The sequence below is a fragment of the Mytilus trossulus genome, chromosome 2 (genome assembly GCF_036588685.1).
Source record: "Mytilus trossulus isolate FHL-02 chromosome 2, PNRI_Mtr1.1.1.hap1, whole genome shotgun sequence".
Taxonomy (NCBI): Eukaryota; Metazoa; Mollusca; class Bivalvia; order Mytilida; family Mytilidae; genus Mytilus; species Mytilus trossulus.
Window position 1 is genome coordinate 20,811,029 of NC_086374.1, and position 22,603 is coordinate 20,833,631.

A 22,603-nucleotide genomic window follows, 5' to 3' on the forward strand; every position below is an offset into this window, starting at 1 on the left:
TATAAAATTGAAAATGGAAATGGGGAATGTGTCAAAGAGACAACAACCCGACCATAGAAAAAAAAAACAACAGAAGGTCACTAACAGGTCTTCAATATATAGTATACACATAAATAGTATAATACTTGTTACATGTTACATTCCCTCGAGTGACAGCCAACTGCATGTTAAGCACCGAACTTTAACTGATTGTTCATTTGTTTTCCAAAAGTTGGTCTCTTTTAGCATGCAATGCATAGATCTAGTCTTTGCAGATTCGTTCTAAATCTCTCTACTGAGACACAGTTAAAGGGTTGTTCCTAGAACAGCCAGCTAAGAATTCGTGAAGGTCCTCATCAGAATTAAATATACTGCAATAAGGGATATGATTATCCTCCAGTAGTGATTTTAGTCTATTGAGATGAATTTTTCTCACACTATCCAGACTTTCACACACATTAAAAAGCGACATCTCGTCGCTCCCGTTTTCTGATGTCGCGTGACGCGTGGAGCCACGCGACATATCAGAAAACGGGAGCGATGAGAGATTGGTTTCTAATTAGATTGAGGAAGTGTTTACTGTTTATAATCCTCACGTCCTACCATGCACAATTTGCATTCTGCAGATTTTGTTTCGTCAAATCGGTTGGTAATACTTTGGGTTTTGTAAGTTCCTGTAAGTATCCTAGATTTTATTATCCCTTTGCTAACATCTCTTTTGTGATCTCTGACACTGCTCCAACAGAAGTTTGTTTTACTAAATTCCAGTTGTTAACTTCCATGTAATACAAATTGAGTGTTGTTTTGCTTCTAGCAATTTCGGTCCATCTATTTTTCATGAGTCAATCGTTTTCAATTTTTCTCTGGATTTAGTATAATCTCATGTGCGGATGGAAGATCATAAGATTTGAGGATTTTGTCCACGTTTATGTACCAACTATTTGATTTATCGTCTTTTGCTAGCTAGCTGGCTAATTCCAATTTTACATTCAATTGAGTTAGGATCTTTGGATATTTTGAGAAATAGGGAAATGACAGCTTTATGTATGAGTTGTTCAATAGTTTCTGCTCCGAGCAAGATAGAGATAGCAGCAGTAGCAGTTCTTTGTGGTAAAGTTATAATTTGTTCAAATGTTTTTTTTCTTTCTGAAAAGCTTCTAATTTTTGCGGGATATCAGTTTAATTAATGTTGAGAATTAATTCCATATAGCATTCTCGGTATAACGTATGTCTGGAAAAGTTTATACGATAATAGTGGATTTATACCATTTATTCCATGTAATCCTGCACCTAACAGTGAATACATTGTAGCTCCATGCAGCATAGATTCTTTTGCCACCAGCAGGAAATTAAAGAATGCAAAAGCGGAAAAAAAATACGGTGTCATTTTAAAATTATAATAAAGCGCATGGGAGATAACTACAAATTTTTTCTAAAAAAATTCGTGAGTGGTGTGAAAACCGAAATCATAAAATAAATATCCAGGGTATAAACAATATAAGAATTTAGTCATGACAGAAAAGGAAACATACATAGAGAGAACAGGCGTAGTAAAAGACGAAGCGACAGGTAATAATTGAAAAGAATTTTCGAGGATTTTTTACCCGGTTTTGTCGGTTCATTGACTTAAAGAACCAAGTCTCTATGTACAGTTACATTTGTACAAAGATATTCAAAAAGACCTTAACGTCTAACTTTTTGAACTATGTTAGTGAAAGGTATACATTATGCAAATATCACAATGATATTCACAAGACTTTGGAAAAGAAGCAGTGTCACCAATTTGTGTGGGTTATATTTGATATGTCGTTAACCCTCTTGCTGCCGACCGTTTTTCAAGGTTGCATTTCATATGCCGGAAAATACGACAGCTCAATGTCTGTGACGTAACATGCCAAACAACGACGTCATTCGATAAATGACGTCACGACATAATGACCATTACATTTGGGACCAATCAGAGAAAAACATAAACCTGTTTAATATTCGGTCTTTTAATTGAAAGAGATACAGCATTGATGAGAAGCTCGCATAAATTTATCCATGGACATATGTGTCCCTCCGGCACTGCCGGTTTGGACATATGTGTCCCTCCGGCAGCAAGAGGGTTAATGTATTGTCCCTATAGTTTTTATTCTCCCTTTTTGTATTAACCTGTTAGCAAATGGCTACAGTGCTGAAGGTCCAGGGTTCAATACTGATTTGGGATGCTGGAAATTTCAGTATAATAAATAAGCTCTATTTAGAGTTGGCAAGGTATACAAACAGAGACAACATATAAGCTCTGTTGAGCTTTTAACCGACATTTCAGTACATCACAATGGTGCTTTTCATCTTCCTTCACACAGAGATTAAACTAGAATGGGTACTTTGGGGGCCTTGGTTGGTCAAAGTTGTCCTCTTCTTTTGACCTGTAGATCAAGTTTCTGAAATCTGTCCGGTTTGTCTGATTCCGCTACATGTAAATGGCTCAGTGGTTCTCTCGAGTACTTCAGCTTCCTCTACCATAATAACAAGACTTTCAGGTGTCCTAGCACTCCCTTGTGTTGGGTGGGGATTGATTGTCCTTGTAAAAAAAAATGTCTCAGTTATAAGTTGGTGACACATCTACAATAACATTAATTCAGATCTAGGTAGTGTACATGCAGCTTTCATGGGGCTCTGTGGATAATGGAGGCATTTACCAGTACATATATACATACAGTAATATTAAACTATAATCCCACAACATTCTCTTGGCACTTATATATCTTTCTTCTTCCAATACACATGATACAGTGCAAGTGTAGTCCCTTAATTAAGCATCTACTGAGGTAGGATCCTTGAATGCGGGACAACTTGGACTAACCAGTTACTTACTAATAATAAATAAGACAACTTGAATTTTCAAAATAATTTAAGCAAATAAGCAAATGATTAGTAACTCAAACTGTCTATAGATATAGGAAGATGTGGTGTAAGTGCCAATGAGACAACTCTCCATCCAAATAACAATTTTTTAAAAAGTAAACCATGTATATCATGATTATAGGTCAATGTATGGCCTTCAACATGGAGCCTTGGCTCACACTGAACAACAAGCTATAAAGGGCCCCAAAATTACTAGTGTAAAACCATTCAAAGGGAAACCCCCTTAGGACAGGTGCAAACATTTGCAGCAGGATTAAACGTTTTAGTGGATCCAAACCTTCTCCCTTTTCTGAAACAATAGCATAACATCCCAACATAGAAAAACACACGGTAAAATATCAATTGGCAGACTTAACTCAATCAAAAAACTATGATTAAGACAACTTGGCCAGTCTACAATAACAACTCAGAGAAAGTATTAAAAGAGGATTTTTGAACCAACATGACCAATGTCCATATAAGTGATAAAAAATTATTAAATGTTATATTATAAATGACAATATCATTTTAGCATGTTGCTAAATTTGCAAGCATGATTGAAAAAATACTGTATAATGTGAATACAAATTATTTCTTAGTATTTCAATTCATTCTTAAAACTTTATTGAAGCAAATAAAAGTCTTGTTGCAATCAATGGTGTAAATTTAATTATTCTTAAAAGGTACAAATTTTAGTCATTTCTATACTTAAAATCAGTGTCAAAACTTATAAGGGACTGACTTCTCATCGGACACAGTCATGACAGTCTTTTTCATTTAATTCTTTATTATGTCAAAACTAATTATATACTTAGTCTGAGTGGCCATTATTTTGGTCCAAGTTGACTCTGGGCCTACTTGTATGAAACCCCTATTCACCAAAGGCTGTGGAGAGATGTTCTATAGTCGTTTACTGTCTGAGACCAATGAATACCTGTATGTTGATGTTCTGACATATGCAATTGTGTTGTGTTTTCTCTAAACTGTCTTTAACTCTTTATTTTAGGTGAATTATTCATTCCTGCATCAAGACGGCCAGATGGTACATGGAGAAAGCCACGTAAAGTGAAAGATGGATACATTCCACAAGATGAAGTCCCAACGTAATGCTTACATTTTAGGGACATATTTAATTTTGCATCAATAAAATCTGTGTTATTACTCTTCTTGGACCATTTTAGTTATAAGAAGACATAGAAATTTTGTAAAAAGTACTTTCAAATTATTTCATATCATTTAATGTTATGAATCAAGGACGTATAACTAACAATCTAATATACGTCCTTGTATGAATGTAGTATATATATATATCTATGCATTTTAGTAGTCTCTTTATACTTTTGTATAGAATATGGCTCTCATTTTATTTAGTATTGTTTATTAATTTATAAAAATTTGAATGTACTTATTTATGTTAATAGATAACTTTGATAAAACTTTGAATTGGTGAAAAATTGTGTGACACATACATGCTATAGAACATAATGATCAAAAATTTCTCCTTTTTTACGGCTTTGTAAATTTTCAATTTATTCAGTCTAATAAAAAGCTCAGCTTTGATTATGTTCATACTGTTAGTACAAATGCACAAGATAATTGAGAAAAAAGACCAATTTTGCTAATTTTGTCTGTAGTAAGGAAGCTTGTTTAGAATCAGATATGGGAGATAATATAATAGTACATGAATGCATATGGTACTAATACAGCTGACTGAAATGTATAGAGATATGTCCATCTGTCTGTCACACAGCTGGTTTTAGGAATTAATTTGAGTTGTTTGAATTGAGTGTATTGTACCCATAACCACAGGTTTAGATTTGTTTGTCTTATTTGTTCTTTTAAATGAACAAGAGTAATCATGGTTATCATAGTTATGGTCCTTGATGGTTTAAAAAATTCAAAGTTTTTGATTTTAACAGATCATATTTGGAAATTTATTTTACTATCTAATAAAATGCATTTTTTTCATCTAATGCAACTGGATGTTTGTGGTTTTCAGGATGATGAGTACCAAAATATATTCCATGTGACTTTTTTTCTCAAAAAGATTGCCATGCACATATTATGGTATATAGTAGAACTATGTTTTTTGTCTTTGAATACACATTGTTCTAAATGTTATCAATTAAACATTGTTAAAGGTTAAAATTCTGAACTTTGACTCTGAATACATTCATGACACTATCTATCAATCATATTGATTACATGTCATGTATGAACCGGAATGGAAAACATATATTCAGCATTGTCAAGTTTCAAAGTTTGAATATTGATCATGGGAGATAATTGTTACAACAGTAGGTAGCAAACATTGTAATGCACTTATCTCCCCCTGCCAGTATGAGGTTTTATCATTAGGTTTTTGGCCATGAATATTATTAAAGTAAATAGACAATCGTTGTGATGCTAAATGAATATCAAATATTTAAAACATCTGATTTTGATTTTTTTGTACTTCATCCTTTAAAAAAACACTTGTTGATGATACACTGCTAGCCTGTAGTTGAACATGGACATTAACAGATTTTCATTTAAAAATATGCCACTGGACAATTAGCCACCAGTAATCAAACAATTCAAATTATAATTCATTGAATCTATTAAACCTGCAATAACCAAGTAAAAAGAAGTGGTTGTAATAATTATAGAGACAAACAAAAATTGTGTACCATATTTCTTTTTTTCAGGTATGAAAATAAAGGTGTTCAATGGATGAAGAGTAAACCTTCATTACCACCTGGCATGAGTCCTGGACAAGAACCACCTAAAACACATGTACAGGAAGACACATCAGCTATGTCAAAGTCAGCAAAGAAAAACATGAAAAGAAAAGAGAAAAAGAAACAAGGTCAAGGTGAAGGACAGAGCAGCCAAGTAGATCACATAGCAGACTCATTAGCTAAAACAGACATAAAAACAAAATCAAAAAAATCTGATTCAACAAAAAAATCAGATTTAACAAAAAAATCAGATTTAATATCAGTGAAAACAGTGGAGCCTGAATCAAGTGAATCAAATGACAAAGCCAGTATTGAGAAAAAGTTGCGTAATGTGAAAAAAAAGCTTAAACAAGTTGAAGATTTAGAAGCCAAGATAAATTCAGGTGACTTGAAAGAACCTGAAAAGGAGCAGTTGGAAAAAATAGCCAAAAAATCGTCATTGCTAGCAGAAATTCAAGATTTACAATTAGACTTGAAAGCATTATAATCAGAGATAAATGAAATAAAAATGAAGTTATATAATTGCATCTATGTCTAATGATTTGTTCAGTCAAATTTTTTTTACTCAACTTTAATTATATAATCGCATCTATGTCTAATGGTTTGTTCAGTCATAATTTTTTACTCAACTTTAAGTGGCAGGAGTTCTAAGTAAATTGGTGTACATTTCAGACAGTAAGTTGCCTTTATAAGTCCCTTAAAACAAGGTCAAAGGGTACTTTAACAGTCTGCACCAAAAAAAAATCAACTTCTAGTCCGATGACAATATAAAGACATTTTTCTTATTTGTCCAAACAATGTTTTGTTAAAAACTCAATCGTCTGAATGAAATTTTATTAGTCTGGGGCATCGGACCAGTGGCTAACTGTGCAGACTGGTACTATAGCTTTGCTATATGTCCATCTGTTTGTCTGTCCATCCAAAGTCTGGCAAATCAATGTTGCACACTTTTTCTTCATCCTTGAAGAATGTGATTTGATATTTGGTATATAGTTTTTTCATAACCGGTTAATGATCAAGTTTGAATTTTGTTCCAGTCTGATGATTTTGCACAGAGTTGTGGTACTTGCACATAGAAAATTCAGGCAAGTAATCAGGTTCTGTATTTAGTTTTATCATGAGTCATGATAAGTTAGATCAAAGTAAACCATTACAGGTCAAATAAAATTGAGAATGGAAATGGGGAATGTGTCAAAGAGACAACAACCCGACAGTAGAAAAAACAACAGCAGTAAGTCACCAACAGGTCTTCAATGTAGCAAGAAATTCCCGCACCCGGAGGCGTCCTTCAGCAGGCCCCTAAACAAATATATACTAGTTCAGTGATACTGAACGCCATACTTATTTCCAAATTGTACACAAGAAACTAGAAAATAATACAAAACTAACAAAGGCCAGAGGCTCCTGACTTGGGACAGTTGCAAAAATGCAGCGGGGTTAAACTGTTTGTGAGATCTCAACCCTCCCCCTAAACCTCTAGCCAATGTAGAAAAGTAAAAGCATAACAATACGCACATTAATTTCAGTTCAAGAGAAGTCCGAGTCTGATATCACAGGATGTAACCAAAGAAAATAAACAAAATGACAATAATACATAAATAACAACAGACTACTAGCAGTTAACTGACATTCAAGCTCCAGACTTCAATTAAACTGACTGAAAGATTATATTTCATCATATGAACATCAGGCACAATTACATTTTTCAAGACGGAGCCTTCCCTTGCACCAAACAGCAGGCTATAAAGGGCTCCAAAAATGACTATTGTACATGTAAAACCATTTAAACAAGAAACACTTTTGAAGCATATCAACAAACAACAATCACTTAAAATCTGGTTCCAAACTAGTGACAGGTGCAAACTATTGCAGCGTGTTTAAATGTTTTTATAGGTACCAACCTTTACCCTTACATGAAAATATAGTGTAACATCACAACATTAACAAATTCAACCAAACTTGCTTACAATCATCAGGGTTTGACCCCAACAAGCATAGCCTACATGGGTATAAATAGAACATATGGGTAGCATGCAGTTTTTGGCTTATATCTCTGAAACTAAAGCAATTAGAGCAAATCTGACAATGGTTTAATATGTTCATCAGGTTAGGTAAGATCTGCCCTGAAATTTTCATATGAATCAACTGGTTGCAAGGTTGCTGCCCCTGAATTGGTAATTTAAGGAAGTTTTGCATTTTTTGTGTTGAGCCTACGACTTGTGTTGCAGAAAGCTCAACATAGGTAAAGTGATCAGGAGGCGGGGTGGTGTTTGCTAACTTCTTAAAAGCTTTATATTTTACAAGGTGTAAGACCTGGATGCTTCATATTTTGTATATAGATGACTCATGTTACGAAGTTTCTGTCTGTCACAGGTCCATTGTCCTCGATCTCATTTTCATGGTTCAGTGACAACTTTAAAAAAATGAAAAATTGTAATGTTAATTTCTCTCTTATTATGAGTAATAGGATAAGTCCTTTTGGTATGTGTGGTACTTTGCAAGGTCCCCATGCCAGTCTTACATTTTTCACTTGAACTCAAACTCATTTCATGGTAAGTTTTAACAAGGTTGTGTTTTTGGTGGTCAAGTCCATTTCTCAGATACTATAAGCAAAAGGTCTAGTATATTAGGTGTATGGAAGGACTATACAGTGTAAATTGTTTATCTGGCAGGTGTCATCTGACCTTGACCTCATTTTCATGGTTCAGTGGTAAAAATTTAGTTTTTTTAGTTTTGGCCTTTTTTTTCTGGTACTATATGCAACAGGTCAACTATATTTGGTGTATAGAAATATTTATGATGTACTTTTCAGTCTTGCATGTATTATTTGACCTTGACTACATTTTCATGGTTAGGTCAACTATATTGTTGTATGAAAAAATTGTATAAACCTGTACATGTGTGCCTGGCATGGTTCATCTTACTTGGACCTCATTTTCATGGTTCATTGGTCAATCTAATGTTTAGTTTACTTGGCTTAGTCTGTTTCTTAGAAACAATAAGCAATAGGTCACCTATATTTAGTGTATTGAATAATTGTAAGTTTACTGATACATGTATTTCACGTTTGGTTTAATTTATAACTTATATGACCTTGACCTCATTTTCTTGGATCATGTTATGTTAATGTGATAGTTATAGCAAAGCTTTATATTTAGGGACTGTCAACATATTGTCAATGATTAGTAAAGAAGGTGAGACATTTCAGGGTGTGCACTCTTGTGTAATTATCTTGAATATTATTATGGATAGAGATAAACTGTAAGCGGCAATAATGTTCACCAAAGTAAGAAATACAAATAAGTCAACGTGACCAAAATTGCCAATTGACCTCATAAGGAGTTATTGTCCTTTGAAGTCAATTTTTAACAAATTTTTGTGAACTTAAAAAAATCTTCTCTGAAACTAATTTGGAAAATTAACCAAACTTGGCCACAATTATAATTTAGGTATCTAGTTTAAAAAAAATGTGTTTGGTGACCCTGCCTTTGGGACAACATGGCCTACATGGCAAAAAATATAACCTAAGGGTATAACACACATTTTGGCTTATATTTCTTAAACTAAAGCAAAAGTATAATGGTTACAATACTCCATGCATCAATTTTAAACAAAAATATCAATTGAGCAACACAGGCTCTTTGGAGCCTCTTGTTGTTAAATCTTACACTTATCATCTTTTTTACAATTTGATTATATATTTAGAGCCTTGGTGTAAGGTAACTTGATTTATTTCACTGCTTCATAAGGTAAATTTGTTGTCAAAAAGAGTTAGATTTAATTGTTCTGTTGCTCACTCCACATTTCTTGTAAAATTATAAAAACGTTTAAAATAAAAATTAATGTAGTTATTGTACTTGGACAGAAAAATATGTGGTGCAGCCTGAGACATTAGTTTGCTGTCCATCTATTATATTTGTTCTGTTAGATGCATGTTGCTTGGTTAATCATATAAATCAAAGGATGACTGGCTAAAACTGATTCCAAATGGCTCAATGGTTTAAAAGAGATTAATAGTTTTTGAAGTTCAAATAGTGTTTGTAGAATGGAAACCCAATGATTAAAAACATTTCATTATGCTACATTGCACATATACTTTTTTATTGAATGTTAAAAACATAACTTGTAAATCAACATAGGTGTATTGAAAAATACCAAGTTTATATGTCAATAATGGCCATCAGTAATATGGTATATAGTAACAATTCTTTATGTTATGTTCAAGCATCACATTTTCCTTAAATAAAAAAACTATGACTCTTCGGTGTTTGTTATAATCCAATATCTGGTACAACAATTGTCACGATGCTTGTCTCCTGTCACTTATAAACTAAAGAATCATGTTGACCAGATTACAGAATGAACCATTTAAACCTGCACATTATTATTAGCAGCTCACATTCAACTTTTTATCAACTTTGTTTTCATAACTGCCATATAAACTTGACCTTGAAATCTAGCAGCATCTCCGAATCTACAAAAATAAAGATAAATTGTGATTAGCTGGCACAAAAAAATATATAAATTCCTTTGTTGCATTTTTATTTGATTTACTTTTTCTTTTTAAAAATTGAATGCTTCTTTTTTTTAATTCATCGGAGTGTAAAAGCGTTGACTGAAGCACATTTTGTATGAAGCGCTTCATTCTAAAATTGTGTGCACGTTAAAACTTTTACAACCCAATGAAAATAAATTATTGCAAGTATTTAGCATCTCATTTTTATCATTTTAGACTGAAATCCAATTTTAATTTTTTGCGATATTGAGAAAAATCCTGTTTAATTCATATAAAAAATTCAAAACGCAAGTTGAAATTATTGCGCTTATAACCCTGTCACATTTTTTCACAATAATTTCTGATTTTATATATAGGTATAAGATAATGACTCTCCTAGGAATTTATTTAAAATACTCTTTATGTATGTATTGTTCAATAACTTAACTTAAGAAATGTTTACCTTCTATCTCATGTATATGATAACCTTGAATTGGTATTTGTTTTCAAGATAAACCATATTTTAATGTCTTCAAGTGACATCCTCAGTTTGTGCACTTTCTAACTTCTCCCCAGTGTTGCCTTGATTTTTAAGAAGACCAATATAATTTTGAGCCATGTTGGTCCACAAATATTTTTCTACTTGTACCTACAAATAGAAAATATAGAAACTTCATGTATATGTTACAAAAATTTGAGATCAAATCTTAAACCTATGCAAACAGTCACTTGTATTTTACTGATGTTTTTATTTTGTTTTTAGTATCTGAATATAACACATCACAAGCATGGTGGAAGTGTTTATTCTTGTTATAAAACTTTCATATACATAGACAAGGACATATATTAGTTGTTAGTTATACGTCCTTGACATAGAGTAGCGTCAAAAACTTGTCAAGCCAGAGTTAAATGTATATTTGCATAATTCCAATTATCAAAGGTTTAGGTCTAAACATATATTTCCAACAAGAACCCCCAGTAACATAAATAAAATAATATGTGGTATCATTGACCTAGCACTAGTATTTCACCATAAATTGACCTAATCACAAACTTTTTTTTTAAAATTCATTGTTGATGTTGCTGGATGTGAGAATAAACAGTAGTCAGATTTATGTATAAACCAATACAGGAAAATCAAATATGATAGACAGCAACTCACAACAACCACTGAATTACATGCAATTAGATGACATAGTTCTGCATGTCATGACAACTTTAAAGTGATATCATTAGAGAGATCCAGTTTCAGGACCATTTTAAATAAATAAATTTAAGTTTGATAATGAATGGATAAACACAAATCCATTGTATGTATACAACAAAATAAATTCACAAAACAAGTATATTCGGGAGTTTCTCGCTACATTGAAGACCCATTGGTGGCCTTCGGTTGTTGTCTGCTCTATGGTCGGCTTGTTGTCGCTTTGACACATTCCTCATTTACTTTCTTAATTTTATATGTTGAATACAAATGTGAATATCACTTCAGTATACTCTGAAGGCAGTTGTATGATCAAAAGACTGTACCTTTATAATAAATTATTTATTTTCTTGTCAAAATCTTCACTGAAATACTTCTAGCTTTATCAATGGACTCACAGTTATCATTGACTACTATACTTAATATTACCTGACATATATGGTCTCTGGCTAAAGCAGGGAATTTACAAAACCTTTTTAATGATTTTATCAGCTGTTTACTGGTATTATACAGGTAAACATCTACAATAACAAAAAAAGTGCATAAAATATTTTATGAATATAAATGGCATTGCCTTTAATTGTTTTTTTTTATTGTGTTGTTACATCACTTTCCCAGGTAAGAGAGAGGCTTATGTCCAAAGTGGAGAACCTATAACTCAGTGGATGTTGTGGGCTGCTGTGTATTACAATTGTTTTTCTTTTTACTGTCTTCTAAATAGATCAGGCAGTTCTTTTTCTTTCTTTTCCTATACTGTATACCGGTATATGTGTTTTGATCATAGTTGAAGGCAATACTATGACCTATAGATGCATGCATGCACATAATAGACTTTTGTTGAATAGTTTCCTCATTGGCACTTATTCCACATCGTCTTATTTTTATATTAATCCACATTGATCATTATACAGGGATAAAATAACGTTTATCTGAATTCAAAAATCATTTGTGAATGAAACATAGGATTTAAGCAAAAGTACTGCTGTTATCAGGTTATCTGAAATGAGGTTAAGAACGTGACATATATGTGCTCTGATTAGGTTAAAAACAATATACCTGGAAATATTTCAGGATAAACAAGTCTATTTGGACACATTGGGTAGCAACCATAATATACAGCTTCTAACCTATAATAAAAATATCAATACTGATCCATTAAAATCGTTCATTAAATTATCACTACAGGTATATTGCATATTGTAACATGTTTAAATGAAACTGTATTGCACATGCATAAACATACAATACATCAAATAACATATATTACATGATATAACACAAGGAAAGGTAGCAGAGAGCAAAAACTATGTCAAATGAAAAGTTGTGAGACTTATCACATTTAACATTGGTCTGAAAAGCTTAAGATTGTTTTTTGTTTGAATTTATTGTTGTCCAGTAAAAGTTTAACAGTATCTGTTTCAGCATGTAAACTAATACTAATAGTTATCAAAGGTACCAGGATTATAATTTAGTATGCCAGATGCGTGTTTCGTCTACATAAGACTCATCAGTGACGCTCATATCAAAATATTTATAAAGCCAAACAAACTAAATTCTCCAAATAAGGTTTTATATAGACAGCCCTCCATCTATGATTTTTTGTATTAGCCTCCCCATGTTTTATTTAAACCCAAACAATTGATATTATGGAAATGTTCTCAGTATACTTACATGGAAACTCCAAAAAATTCATGTAATGCAGTTGATACTACTACATCAGCTGACTTCAGTATGTCAATATAGTCTGTTCTGCTCTTCTGGTAGCCCCAATTTACTATATGTCTTTCTAACTTCTCTTTTGCACTATCAAATACCTCTAAATTCATAAAATACAATGTTAATTACCTCTAAATTCATAAAATTCAATGTTAAATAGCTATAAATTCATATAATTCAATGTTCAATACCACTAAACTTATAAAATACAATGTTAAATACAGCTTAATTCATATATATATATAGATGTCCCCAGACTCAGTCCAAATTATAAAAATCAAACCACAAATTTTAACATGAAATGCAACATTTTATTAATTATTCAAAAATGTTGTATTGAAATTTGGGAATTTGACCTAATTTTAAAGGAGTAAAGGGTACCTTTGGTACAATCCTACAGGTAGTCACATATAAGATATTTTAAATCCAGAGGCAGAGACATTTGAATCCATGGGTTGAATTTGTCGCTCAATGTTGTGAGAGTTACATCATAGAAGGTGTGACGTCAATGTGACTCATTTGCATAGCTATGTAAGTATCGACAATGTGGCAGCCAAGGGATAATAAAATCCTTAGTGGATTTAATCTATTACAGACATCATGGAAAATCTACCAAATTTGATGTTTTACAAGGAACAACCAAGGAAAACATTCTTGAAGTTCCCTGGTGAAATGGGTAGACACGTCTAGGTATTGGTAAGCAACAACCTGGGGAAAAGACATTCAACATATCAAATAATCAACTGAGATCATTAGCAATCAAATTTACAAAAACAATTGATAGAGAGATGAACATAGTGACAACTACAAGTTCTGTGTGCATCCTTCATCTGTTGCAGTTATTACCTGGTATATCTGTAAACTGTTCACCAAGGACAGACAAATTAAATTCACTTCCGCTTTCAGATAATGATGTCACAACCTCAAAGAATGTATCTGGATCTTTGTCATGCTCCCTGCAAAATATTCATAATTGTCCTCAAATTTGTGAAATTAATCATCAAATTACATTTTTCTTCACTTTTATACAGGGTATTTGCAAATAAATATTGTTTGGAAATACAGGTACAAAACCTTACAAGTTGCAGTTAGTTCATAATTCTTAAAAGCAATGACATAGTATTTGGTAAATCAAACAAAATGCAATGAATTTTCCATCATTTGAATAACAGAAGGAATTTGCAATTTCATTATAAGCATGTCATCAGGAACAAAAAATAAACTCAATTGTTAGTCACTATAATATAACTATAAAGCAAATTTTTTGTATGTTCAATAAAAATCTAATTGCATCATAATCACTCAACCAAAAGATATTAAACATAAATCTAAAATTAAGATTTTTCAGCTAAATCAAGGACATAACAAATAAGCCATGTGAGTCTTGAAACTAAAATAATAATATGATAATTAAATATTTCCGTACAATTTGCAAGTTTATAATCAAATGACACATACATATCCTAAATTGAATTTACTATTATCATGATTATTGACATAACTATGTTAAGTTTCTGAGATCCAGATTATCTACGACTGAAACAGGATGACTGTTACATAAAATGAAATAAGAGTTATAGGACATATGTAGCATTTCAACCAATTATAAGATATATAATACTGATATATGTATTTACCATCTGTGTGCCCAAACAATATGAAGTGGCTTCACAGGGCTACCATGATTTGCTTCAGGTGAACGGGGGTCTTCTGCACATGTCAAGTTGACTTCCTTATAATTTGTGTATGAGTCCTGTGATTCAATCAGCTGATCTCTGATTTGACATTTGCTATCTGATAATACATTATCAGTGTTGGTCTTATAAGCAGATGATTCTGGCTTCAAGCCTTCTATTGATTGATCACCATTCCTGACTAAATAAGACAATAAATATCAAGAAAAATGAAATCAATTGAGCAATAGACATTAACCTATTGCATATAATTTAAATTTTAAAACATAAGGTATTTGGTTGGATCTGGTCTGGAATTGAAAGTCTTCCAACAAAGTCTAAAAAAAAGATGTTTTCATTGGTCAAAGCTCATGTATGTGCTGCCATATTCATTATTGGTTTATTCCAGTGTTCTCCTCACATTATCAAAACTTGAGTTCAGACTAGAGTTTTTATAAACATTTAATATTTAGAATTACAAAATGTCAATTTTGGCTGTTCTTGTGTTTGCAGTAAAAAATAATGCAAATGCTATTCTTGAATGTAGTAAGTAATGACTGAAGATTATAATAATTAACTTTTTTTAGACATAATATTACCTGGAAAGTACAATACCTGACATTACACTACTATAAAGGTAACAAAAAAATTTCAAGTCCTGACATTAAATTACCTGGAAGGTCCAAGGGAAAGTACAAGACCTGACATTTTGGTCTGATGACATCTTCTAATGTCTTGGGTCTGTGATCAGGTATTAAGTTCAGAAAGGTCTTAATCGATGATAAAAATGATTCCATGTTGTATTTGGAATTAAAAACCACAGTATCAGCTACCATACTGTAATATAAAATAAAAGTTTACTATGATTTGTTTAATCTGTTATGAACAAATTAGGTAAAAATTTTCCTTTTTAGTGTTCATAAGACACATGATTTGTAGTAAAAGAAGCTATTACAAATTATACAATAAATATCCTTAAAGCATTTAAACTGTCAATCGTGATTTAGAGGTCTTAAATAATAATCTGTTACCTTTATTTTTGAAAAGAATTAGATATCAAACATGATCTGTTTTTATTGTTGTGAAGAAAATGTACTTTTTATTGTCATGCACCAAAAATGACCATTTATGTCATTTGGCAACGTTTTTTTTTATCATTATTCACCATTAAGGTAACCTCAATAACGACCCTCGTATTTATAACATTAGCATAAATATTCTGCAAGTTTTAATCTTTTTTTGTGGGATAACAACTTTAAATACCATCAGTTATAACCATATTAGAAATCTCAATCTTGCTGCTTTTTTATTGGATAACAACTTATCATGATATAAGTTCAATTACCGCCATAAAAGAAATCTCAATCTTGCTGCTTACTGATTGGATGATATCTTACCATGATATTATCTGATTATAACCATACTGGAAGTCTCGGTCTTGCTGCTTTTTGATTGGATAAACCAACTGATTTTCGTGGAAATACAGTATCTTTGTGAGTCCCTGCAAATCTGGTCGTAATGCAATAAGTTCTGCTAGATTTAATACTGAACTAGCAAACAGAGTCCTGCAAAATAATAAGTGGGTAAAATTGAAAACATGCAGAAATGTCTCTGTGACCTGCTTTAATGACCATGAATCCAAGATTGATTTAATATTAGTCTTAAACATGTTAAATATAAAAGTTTAACAAATGTGTACACTGACTTTATAACAGTAACCAAGTTAATATTGTCATGAATTCATGATTTTGTTAATTTACAGTTTGCTAATGCCAAATGGCAATAAACTAGCTATCAGCATGATCAGTGACTTTAAATATTTCCAGATAAAAATTTTGAGTCGAAATTGAATTGCAAAGCATTACAGGACATGACTTATAACTGAATATCAATTTAGATCATACTGACAATGACTGATAATCAAACCTATATTTATGAGAATAAGGAATTTGTTGACTCAGGTATATAGCACTAGTTCTTGCTCTCCAGTGCCATTTCTTGGCTGGCATTGTCATCACATCACAGTCACTGATCTTAGACTGAAGTAAATCTACCATCTGTTTGTGTGACCCACCATAAAATGGTTCAATAATTAGTATCTCTGCTTTCATGATTATCTAAAATAAAAAGATAGTTTGCTGTTTTCCAATTATCTTCACACCTATGTAGTGTTCTAAGGTCCATTTAGCCTATAAGTTTCATAGACAATAGACAATATTTATTAGCACATTACATTAAATGATTATGACATATAGTTTTAAGACAATAAACTGACAATAGTTTAAATAGTTAAATGGAATATAAAAGACCACTTTCGAGTTCCTCCGTCACCAGGAAAAATTCATCAATTATGCACGCCTTTATGACGTCATTTACCAAATAGAGGGGATCCCCTGTATCCCTGCACTATTAAAGTTCATCTAGTGTCTAAGGGATTGTCACTGTGCAGGATAAACTAGAAATAATGTTTGTTTTGTAAGTACTTAATCATAGTCATGACAGTTCCATAATGATAGCAGTGCTGATTGTCAATCATAAGAATTTAATTTGCCGAATAATTTGTGCAAAATAGTGTTATAGTTTTCCAACCACTTGCTCAACATTGGAACAGAAGTGACGATGCCCCTAAACACATGAATGATATTCACTAAAACCAGAGTTCTTGACAGAAATGCATTGAACTCAAAAGTTGTATGTTATAAGATAAGATAAGATAAGATAAGATAACTTTATTAGCACTAACACATTGACAATAAATGGTTATGGCAACAAATTAAAGACTAACTACAATAACATATATACAATGAAGGAGTGACAGTGGATATTATTATGAGAGAAATATATAAAAAAATAAATGAGAAGCATATACATTATTACAGAAATCAAGTACCTTTTAATAATGAGTTTCTCACCAACAAGCATTCATTCAAATAGTTGACAACAATTTTTAATATTGTTTGGGAATTACTATTTAGAATTGATATAAGCAAGTTATATGATAAGGAAGGAAATTTGTTGTTCAATAGAACATTATTTAATTTTTTAATAAGGTTATCTCTCACATATTTATAGGAGGAACATTTTAAAAGAAAGTGAAGTTCATCTTCAATGTCTCCATTGTTGCAGCAAAGACATACCCTACTCTGCTTTGGTATTTTTAGATATCGCCCTCTTTCAATAGATAAAGTATGAGCACTTAACCTCAATTTACATAATGTTGATCTATCATGATTTGCATTGATCAACATACGATGGTCTTTTATTTGGTTTATAAAGTATATTAAAAAAATTCAATTTTTTATTTTGATTGATGTCAGTTTCTTGCTTTTGGAAGGCTATATCATTAATTCTTTCTTGAATGGGTTTTAAATACATCTTAATATCAATAGGATTTAGATTAATAAAATGAAATCCAAGTCTTGAAATGAGATTTTTCATATTTATTATCCAAGAGTTATTTTTTTCAGTTGCTTAATAAATTTTTTGGGCAAGTGAATTATTTGATTCAAGTATATGAAGCCAATATTTTATTGCTGAAAATTCTATTTTGGTATATAAAGGCAATCTATTTAGCTCGGCTAAACATGCAGCATTTGATGCTTTACAATGTATTCCTAGAATTTCTTTAATGAATTTATACTGCAAGTGTTCAAAGGGATCTGAATCCCTGTGCTGTTTGCCTATTCCCCATACTTCACTACCGTATAGAGCAATAGGCACAACTAGGGAGTCAAATAATTTTTCTAATAGCTTGCATTGGTTATTAAGTCCAATTATATTAGAGTGACAGTAGTATTCATAGAAGAAATTGGGAAAAAGATGGGATTGTATGGGCCATGCAAAGTGAGCTTAAAAAAGTCCCAAAAACATAGTAACCAATATAATCATTATACTTCAATGAGGGTAATTGAGAGTGAATTGAATTTTGTGCCATATATAAACAAACAGCAAGACTTGTTAATATCATTAGATTTCAAGTCCAAAAAGTAATACTGCTTTCCATACTTTTTATGCTTGACCTTATAGCTAGGTTGGCTAAACACGTTAAAACGCATACCAGGCTCATACAAAATTAATAAATGAGAGCACAGGAATCGGAAGTTCTATCAATAAAATTCTGTAAATAATGAAGTCGACTATCAATAGAGCTTCTCGTACAGCTTTTATTGATAGTCGACTTTATTATTTACAGAATTTTTATTTATTGATAGAACTTCCGATTCCTGTGATGATAGATAAGCAACAAGTTGAACAAGGAACCAATAAAATAAGAATTGGTGGATCCTAGAAATAATAGGGAATGAAACGCGTTTTCAAGAACTATTTTCTGAAAATCTTCTATCTTCTGTTTATAAGCCTCCACATCTTCGCTAGCCAGGGGTTACGATCCACTCCCGTTCTCTTAATGGGAGTGGATCGTAACCCTTGCATGGCTAGCGAAGATGAAGCCTCCAATAAATAAAGCACCTTCACATGGAGTTTAACCCTTTACTGAAAGAGTATGTACAGCAAATACATATTACTTTAATAGTTTTTTTTCTTAAATCATTAGATATCACATATTTATCACAAAAAAAATATCAAAGGGAAAATGCACAAAATAGCGATAATAAACTGTATCTGTTGTATCCTTTATCTCTTGTTGAATGAGATACCAAAATTTTGAATTATTTAGTAAGAGAACATAATCTATATAGCGGAAAGTAAAGCTAATGAATTATATAGCTAACATATTATCTTTCTTCATAAGATGTTCCTGAATGAAGTCAGCCTCATGCATGATAATAAAGCCTGAAACAAGTCGGAAAGAATAGGTGCACAATTGGTTCCCCTTGGAATGGCGACAGTCTGTTGAAAACACGTCCTTCAAACGGAACAAATATGTTGTCAATCAAGTAATCTAGCATGTTGATAATGTCAGTTTCACTGAATTTTTGTTTGAATCAGAGTGATTCTTTGCAAAGAAGGATTTATACCTCCCCAAGACAAGATTAAACGCCAAGATAAACCGACTCCTTATTAAAGTAAGTACCTACAGTCTGGTGCCAGTGCATTGAATGTTCTCCTGTGATATAACTACTGTTAGTCGCAGTCTAGACTCTTTATTAAAGTAAGTACATACAGTCGGGTGCCAGTGCATTGAATGTTTTCCTGTGATAGAACTACTGTTAGTCGCAGTCTAGACTCTTTATTAAAGTAAGTACATACAGTCGGGCAAAGGAAAATAGTTCCGGAACGGAAACGATCACTGTCCGGAGTTTGCCTCCGTAGAAGCGTGAGAAGCTAAATTTTCCGCCTTGTAATATAACGTCGGCGACGTCACGGAAAGAATTTGTTTATGAAACAAAAGATTAGTAACTTTTCTTATATCAGTTTATTGTTACCAAAGCTTCATCGTATGATTATACATTTGATAGGTATTACTAGAGATATATATGTTATATTTATACACACGAAACACATTCTGATGTGATGATCTCATCCGTTCTCTTTCGTGGACCCTTGGTATCATTGACTAAATGAATACAATTACTTTCACCACTTCAGGTCAATTAGTATATTTTTCCAAGGACAGACGTCTCTGATATCTCCAAAGTATTAATAAGTTAAAGAACTAAAAAAAAAGCACGGATAGAGAGGAATACTCGTCGACTTAAACTTTCATTCAGGAGAAGAAGTCCGATACGGATAAAACTTCATTAAACTTAGAGGAGATATGAACACCCGCTTTTGCCAGCACGGCAGACGTGGAAGTACAGGGACTAACCACATTAAAGTTTGAGCAGTACAAGATCTACAAAAAAACACCTGCCCTACAGGTGCATGTATAGGGTCGAACACTTTCCAGCACTAATGATACAAAATAGATGTGGTATTAAGTAATTAAAGGCCACTGGGACCTTATGGCATTTCACAACGAGAAACCCTCATTCAAAATGTAATGCAGGAAAAGGGGGAAGAATCGCTGCACTGTCGGGTTGTCTCCCCTTTCCCTCCAAAAACGTTAGTAACTTTTGAATGTCGGCGGACTGACATCTTTCACTGGGGACTACTGTGTCTCTCTTTTATCTATACCGGGATTCTAGCTTCTTTCGGAGAATCTGGGGAATACCCTAGCTCAGTCTGGTCGTGGTTATACCTTCTTCTGGCGTGTCCCTCATCTCGGACACTTGCACTTTCGAGGCCTGGCGCTGGTGAATAAAATACAATGATGTTTCAATTATTTATTCCAAACAGCAATCTACATTAAAGTGTGATATGTGATCTGTGATCTAAATAGTAAACTTTGTTTTAACTTATTTCTGTTAATGAAAATCTTTTATAAATTTAAGTTAAGTTTTAAATATCTAAGTTATTAAATCAGAAGAAAAATTCTTACTTTAAAATTCATTTGAAAATAGTTTATACTTTAACAATTTACATACCTGGTGAATAAAATACAATGATGTTTCAATTATTTATTCCAAACAGCAATCTACATTAAAGTGTGATATGTGATCTGTGATGTTGGGAGTTTGCGGTGTTCCCTTTTGAACCCAAACATCACTTGCTGATTGGAATTATTTTATTTACCAATGAAATTTAAGCACAGGGGCAGTTACCATTGCCGGGTTTACTATCCATACGAACCCCTAAAACATTATTACATGACCGATTAATTACCGAACCACACTGTGATATGATTGGTCTACCAGGTGAAATGATATTCAAGTTTATTTGATCCAGCCTGTGGTCACCCCGACCGTGCAAGGGCCGTATAGCCAGTCAAGGTCGTTAAAAACTTCCATTTGTTTGTGGTCACTGTTGTATTTGTTTTAACTTCTGCGTTTCGAGACGGGAGCTTTTTGGAGGAATATAAACTCTACCTTTATTTAAATAGCTGGAAATGATCAATTTGACAAAGATAATTGAATTTGTCATTAGTAAGTAATATTCCAAGACAGGATTGCCTTGAAGTTACACAATGACCTTCCCTTTCTGTATTTTGATTCTAATGCATGATGATTTAAGTCCAAAGTTTTCAGTTTCAATAAGAAAACTCTGAGTATATAAGATTTCATGATTTTTTTTCGAATATAAAAACTGACAAATTCATGTAGACATTGCACAAAATAAAATTATAAATTATAAAAATATCTTGCAATTTAACTTAATCCTTAATGAACAAATAGTCCCCGAGCATCCTGTTTCCATTACTGATTTCCCCGGTTATAAGTACTGATGCTCCCAAATGTTGAAGCATAATGCAGTATATCCTTAAAAAATAAAGATATAACCAGGAATATTTGCAGTACATATAATATATATATAATAGTACGAATGAGGGTTTGGTGAAGAGGAGAAGAGAAAGAAGATGTTGTGTCAATTAAGTCTTAGAATCCAATATATACGGGTGTCCCATTTCAGTGTCAAATGTTACAACCCAATGTTTATATGACTTAGCAATTGGAATGTCCTGGCTTTATAAAATAAAGTTTAGATCTGGAAAGTAAAATTAGTAACTATATAATACTTTGTTATCCGTCTTATCTAAATTGTAATATAAATTGCCATTTCCTTAACCATTCGCCCAGCTTCACGGTGGGTATGGTTGTCCTGCGAGAGAACGTACTGTGCTGGTGATTCGGTCCTGACGGGTGCTGGTGATCAATGGAAAAATGTAAACAAAGACGGAAATGATGATTTTTGACGTTTTCACTCATAAAAAATGGAAGAAAACGGTTGAGATTTTTCAATTTTGTTTCTTATGGGTTCATATGTAAACCATTAAAAAGTTGACCCCTCTAAACTGTTTCAGTAAGCGTAACACAAAAATGCTCATTTTCAGAAAATCTAGAACTGATAAAATAAAACAAAAATGCTCATAGAGTCCGCTTTCTATACAGCAATCCACACGACAAAACTATTTTGTGAAAAAAACATTGCA

The 22,603-nt window shown here is 32.3% G+C and overlaps 2 protein-coding genes across 2 annotated transcripts in view; one reads left to right on the top strand and one right to left on the bottom strand.

Annotated features, from left to right (window-relative positions):
• The first annotated feature begins 1,368 nt into the window (after nucleotides 1-1,368).
• On the top strand, nucleotides 1,369-6,115 carry LOC134706709 (partner of Y14 and mago-like). Its single transcript, XM_063565891.1, has 3 exons — nucleotides 1,369-1,548; nucleotides 3,875-3,971; nucleotides 5,556-6,115. Exons 1-3 carry the CDS (start codon nucleotides 1,491-1,493, stop codon nucleotides 6,073-6,075), a joined length of 675 nt encoding a protein of 224 aa, XP_063421961.1. The 5' UTR covers nucleotides 1,369-1,490; the 3' UTR covers nucleotides 6,076-6,115.
• Nucleotides 6,116-9,441: 3,326 nt separating this feature from the next.
• LOC134706711 (glycosyltransferase-like domain-containing protein 1) overlaps nucleotides 9,442-22,603 on the bottom strand; it is a 34,457-nt gene continuing 21,295 nt past the window's right edge. The window contains exons 7-16 of the mRNA XM_063565892.1: nucleotides 16,603-16,793; nucleotides 16,074-16,241; nucleotides 15,350-15,513; nucleotides 14,641-14,878; nucleotides 13,850-13,959; nucleotides 12,959-13,103; nucleotides 12,344-12,414; nucleotides 11,717-11,808; nucleotides 10,547-10,732; nucleotides 9,442-10,062 (exon numbers count right to left, since the gene is read on the bottom strand). Of these exons, the coding sequence (XP_063421962.1) occupies nucleotides 10,616-10,732; nucleotides 11,717-11,808; nucleotides 12,344-12,414; nucleotides 12,959-13,103; nucleotides 13,850-13,959; nucleotides 14,641-14,878; nucleotides 15,350-15,513; nucleotides 16,074-16,241; nucleotides 16,603-16,793 (1,296 nt within the window). The 3' untranslated portion in view covers nucleotides 9,442-10,062; nucleotides 10,547-10,615. The remainder of the gene's footprint in view (nucleotides 10,063-10,546; nucleotides 10,733-11,716; nucleotides 11,809-12,343; nucleotides 12,415-12,958; nucleotides 13,104-13,849; nucleotides 13,960-14,640; nucleotides 14,879-15,349; nucleotides 15,514-16,073; nucleotides 16,242-16,602; nucleotides 16,794-22,603) is intronic.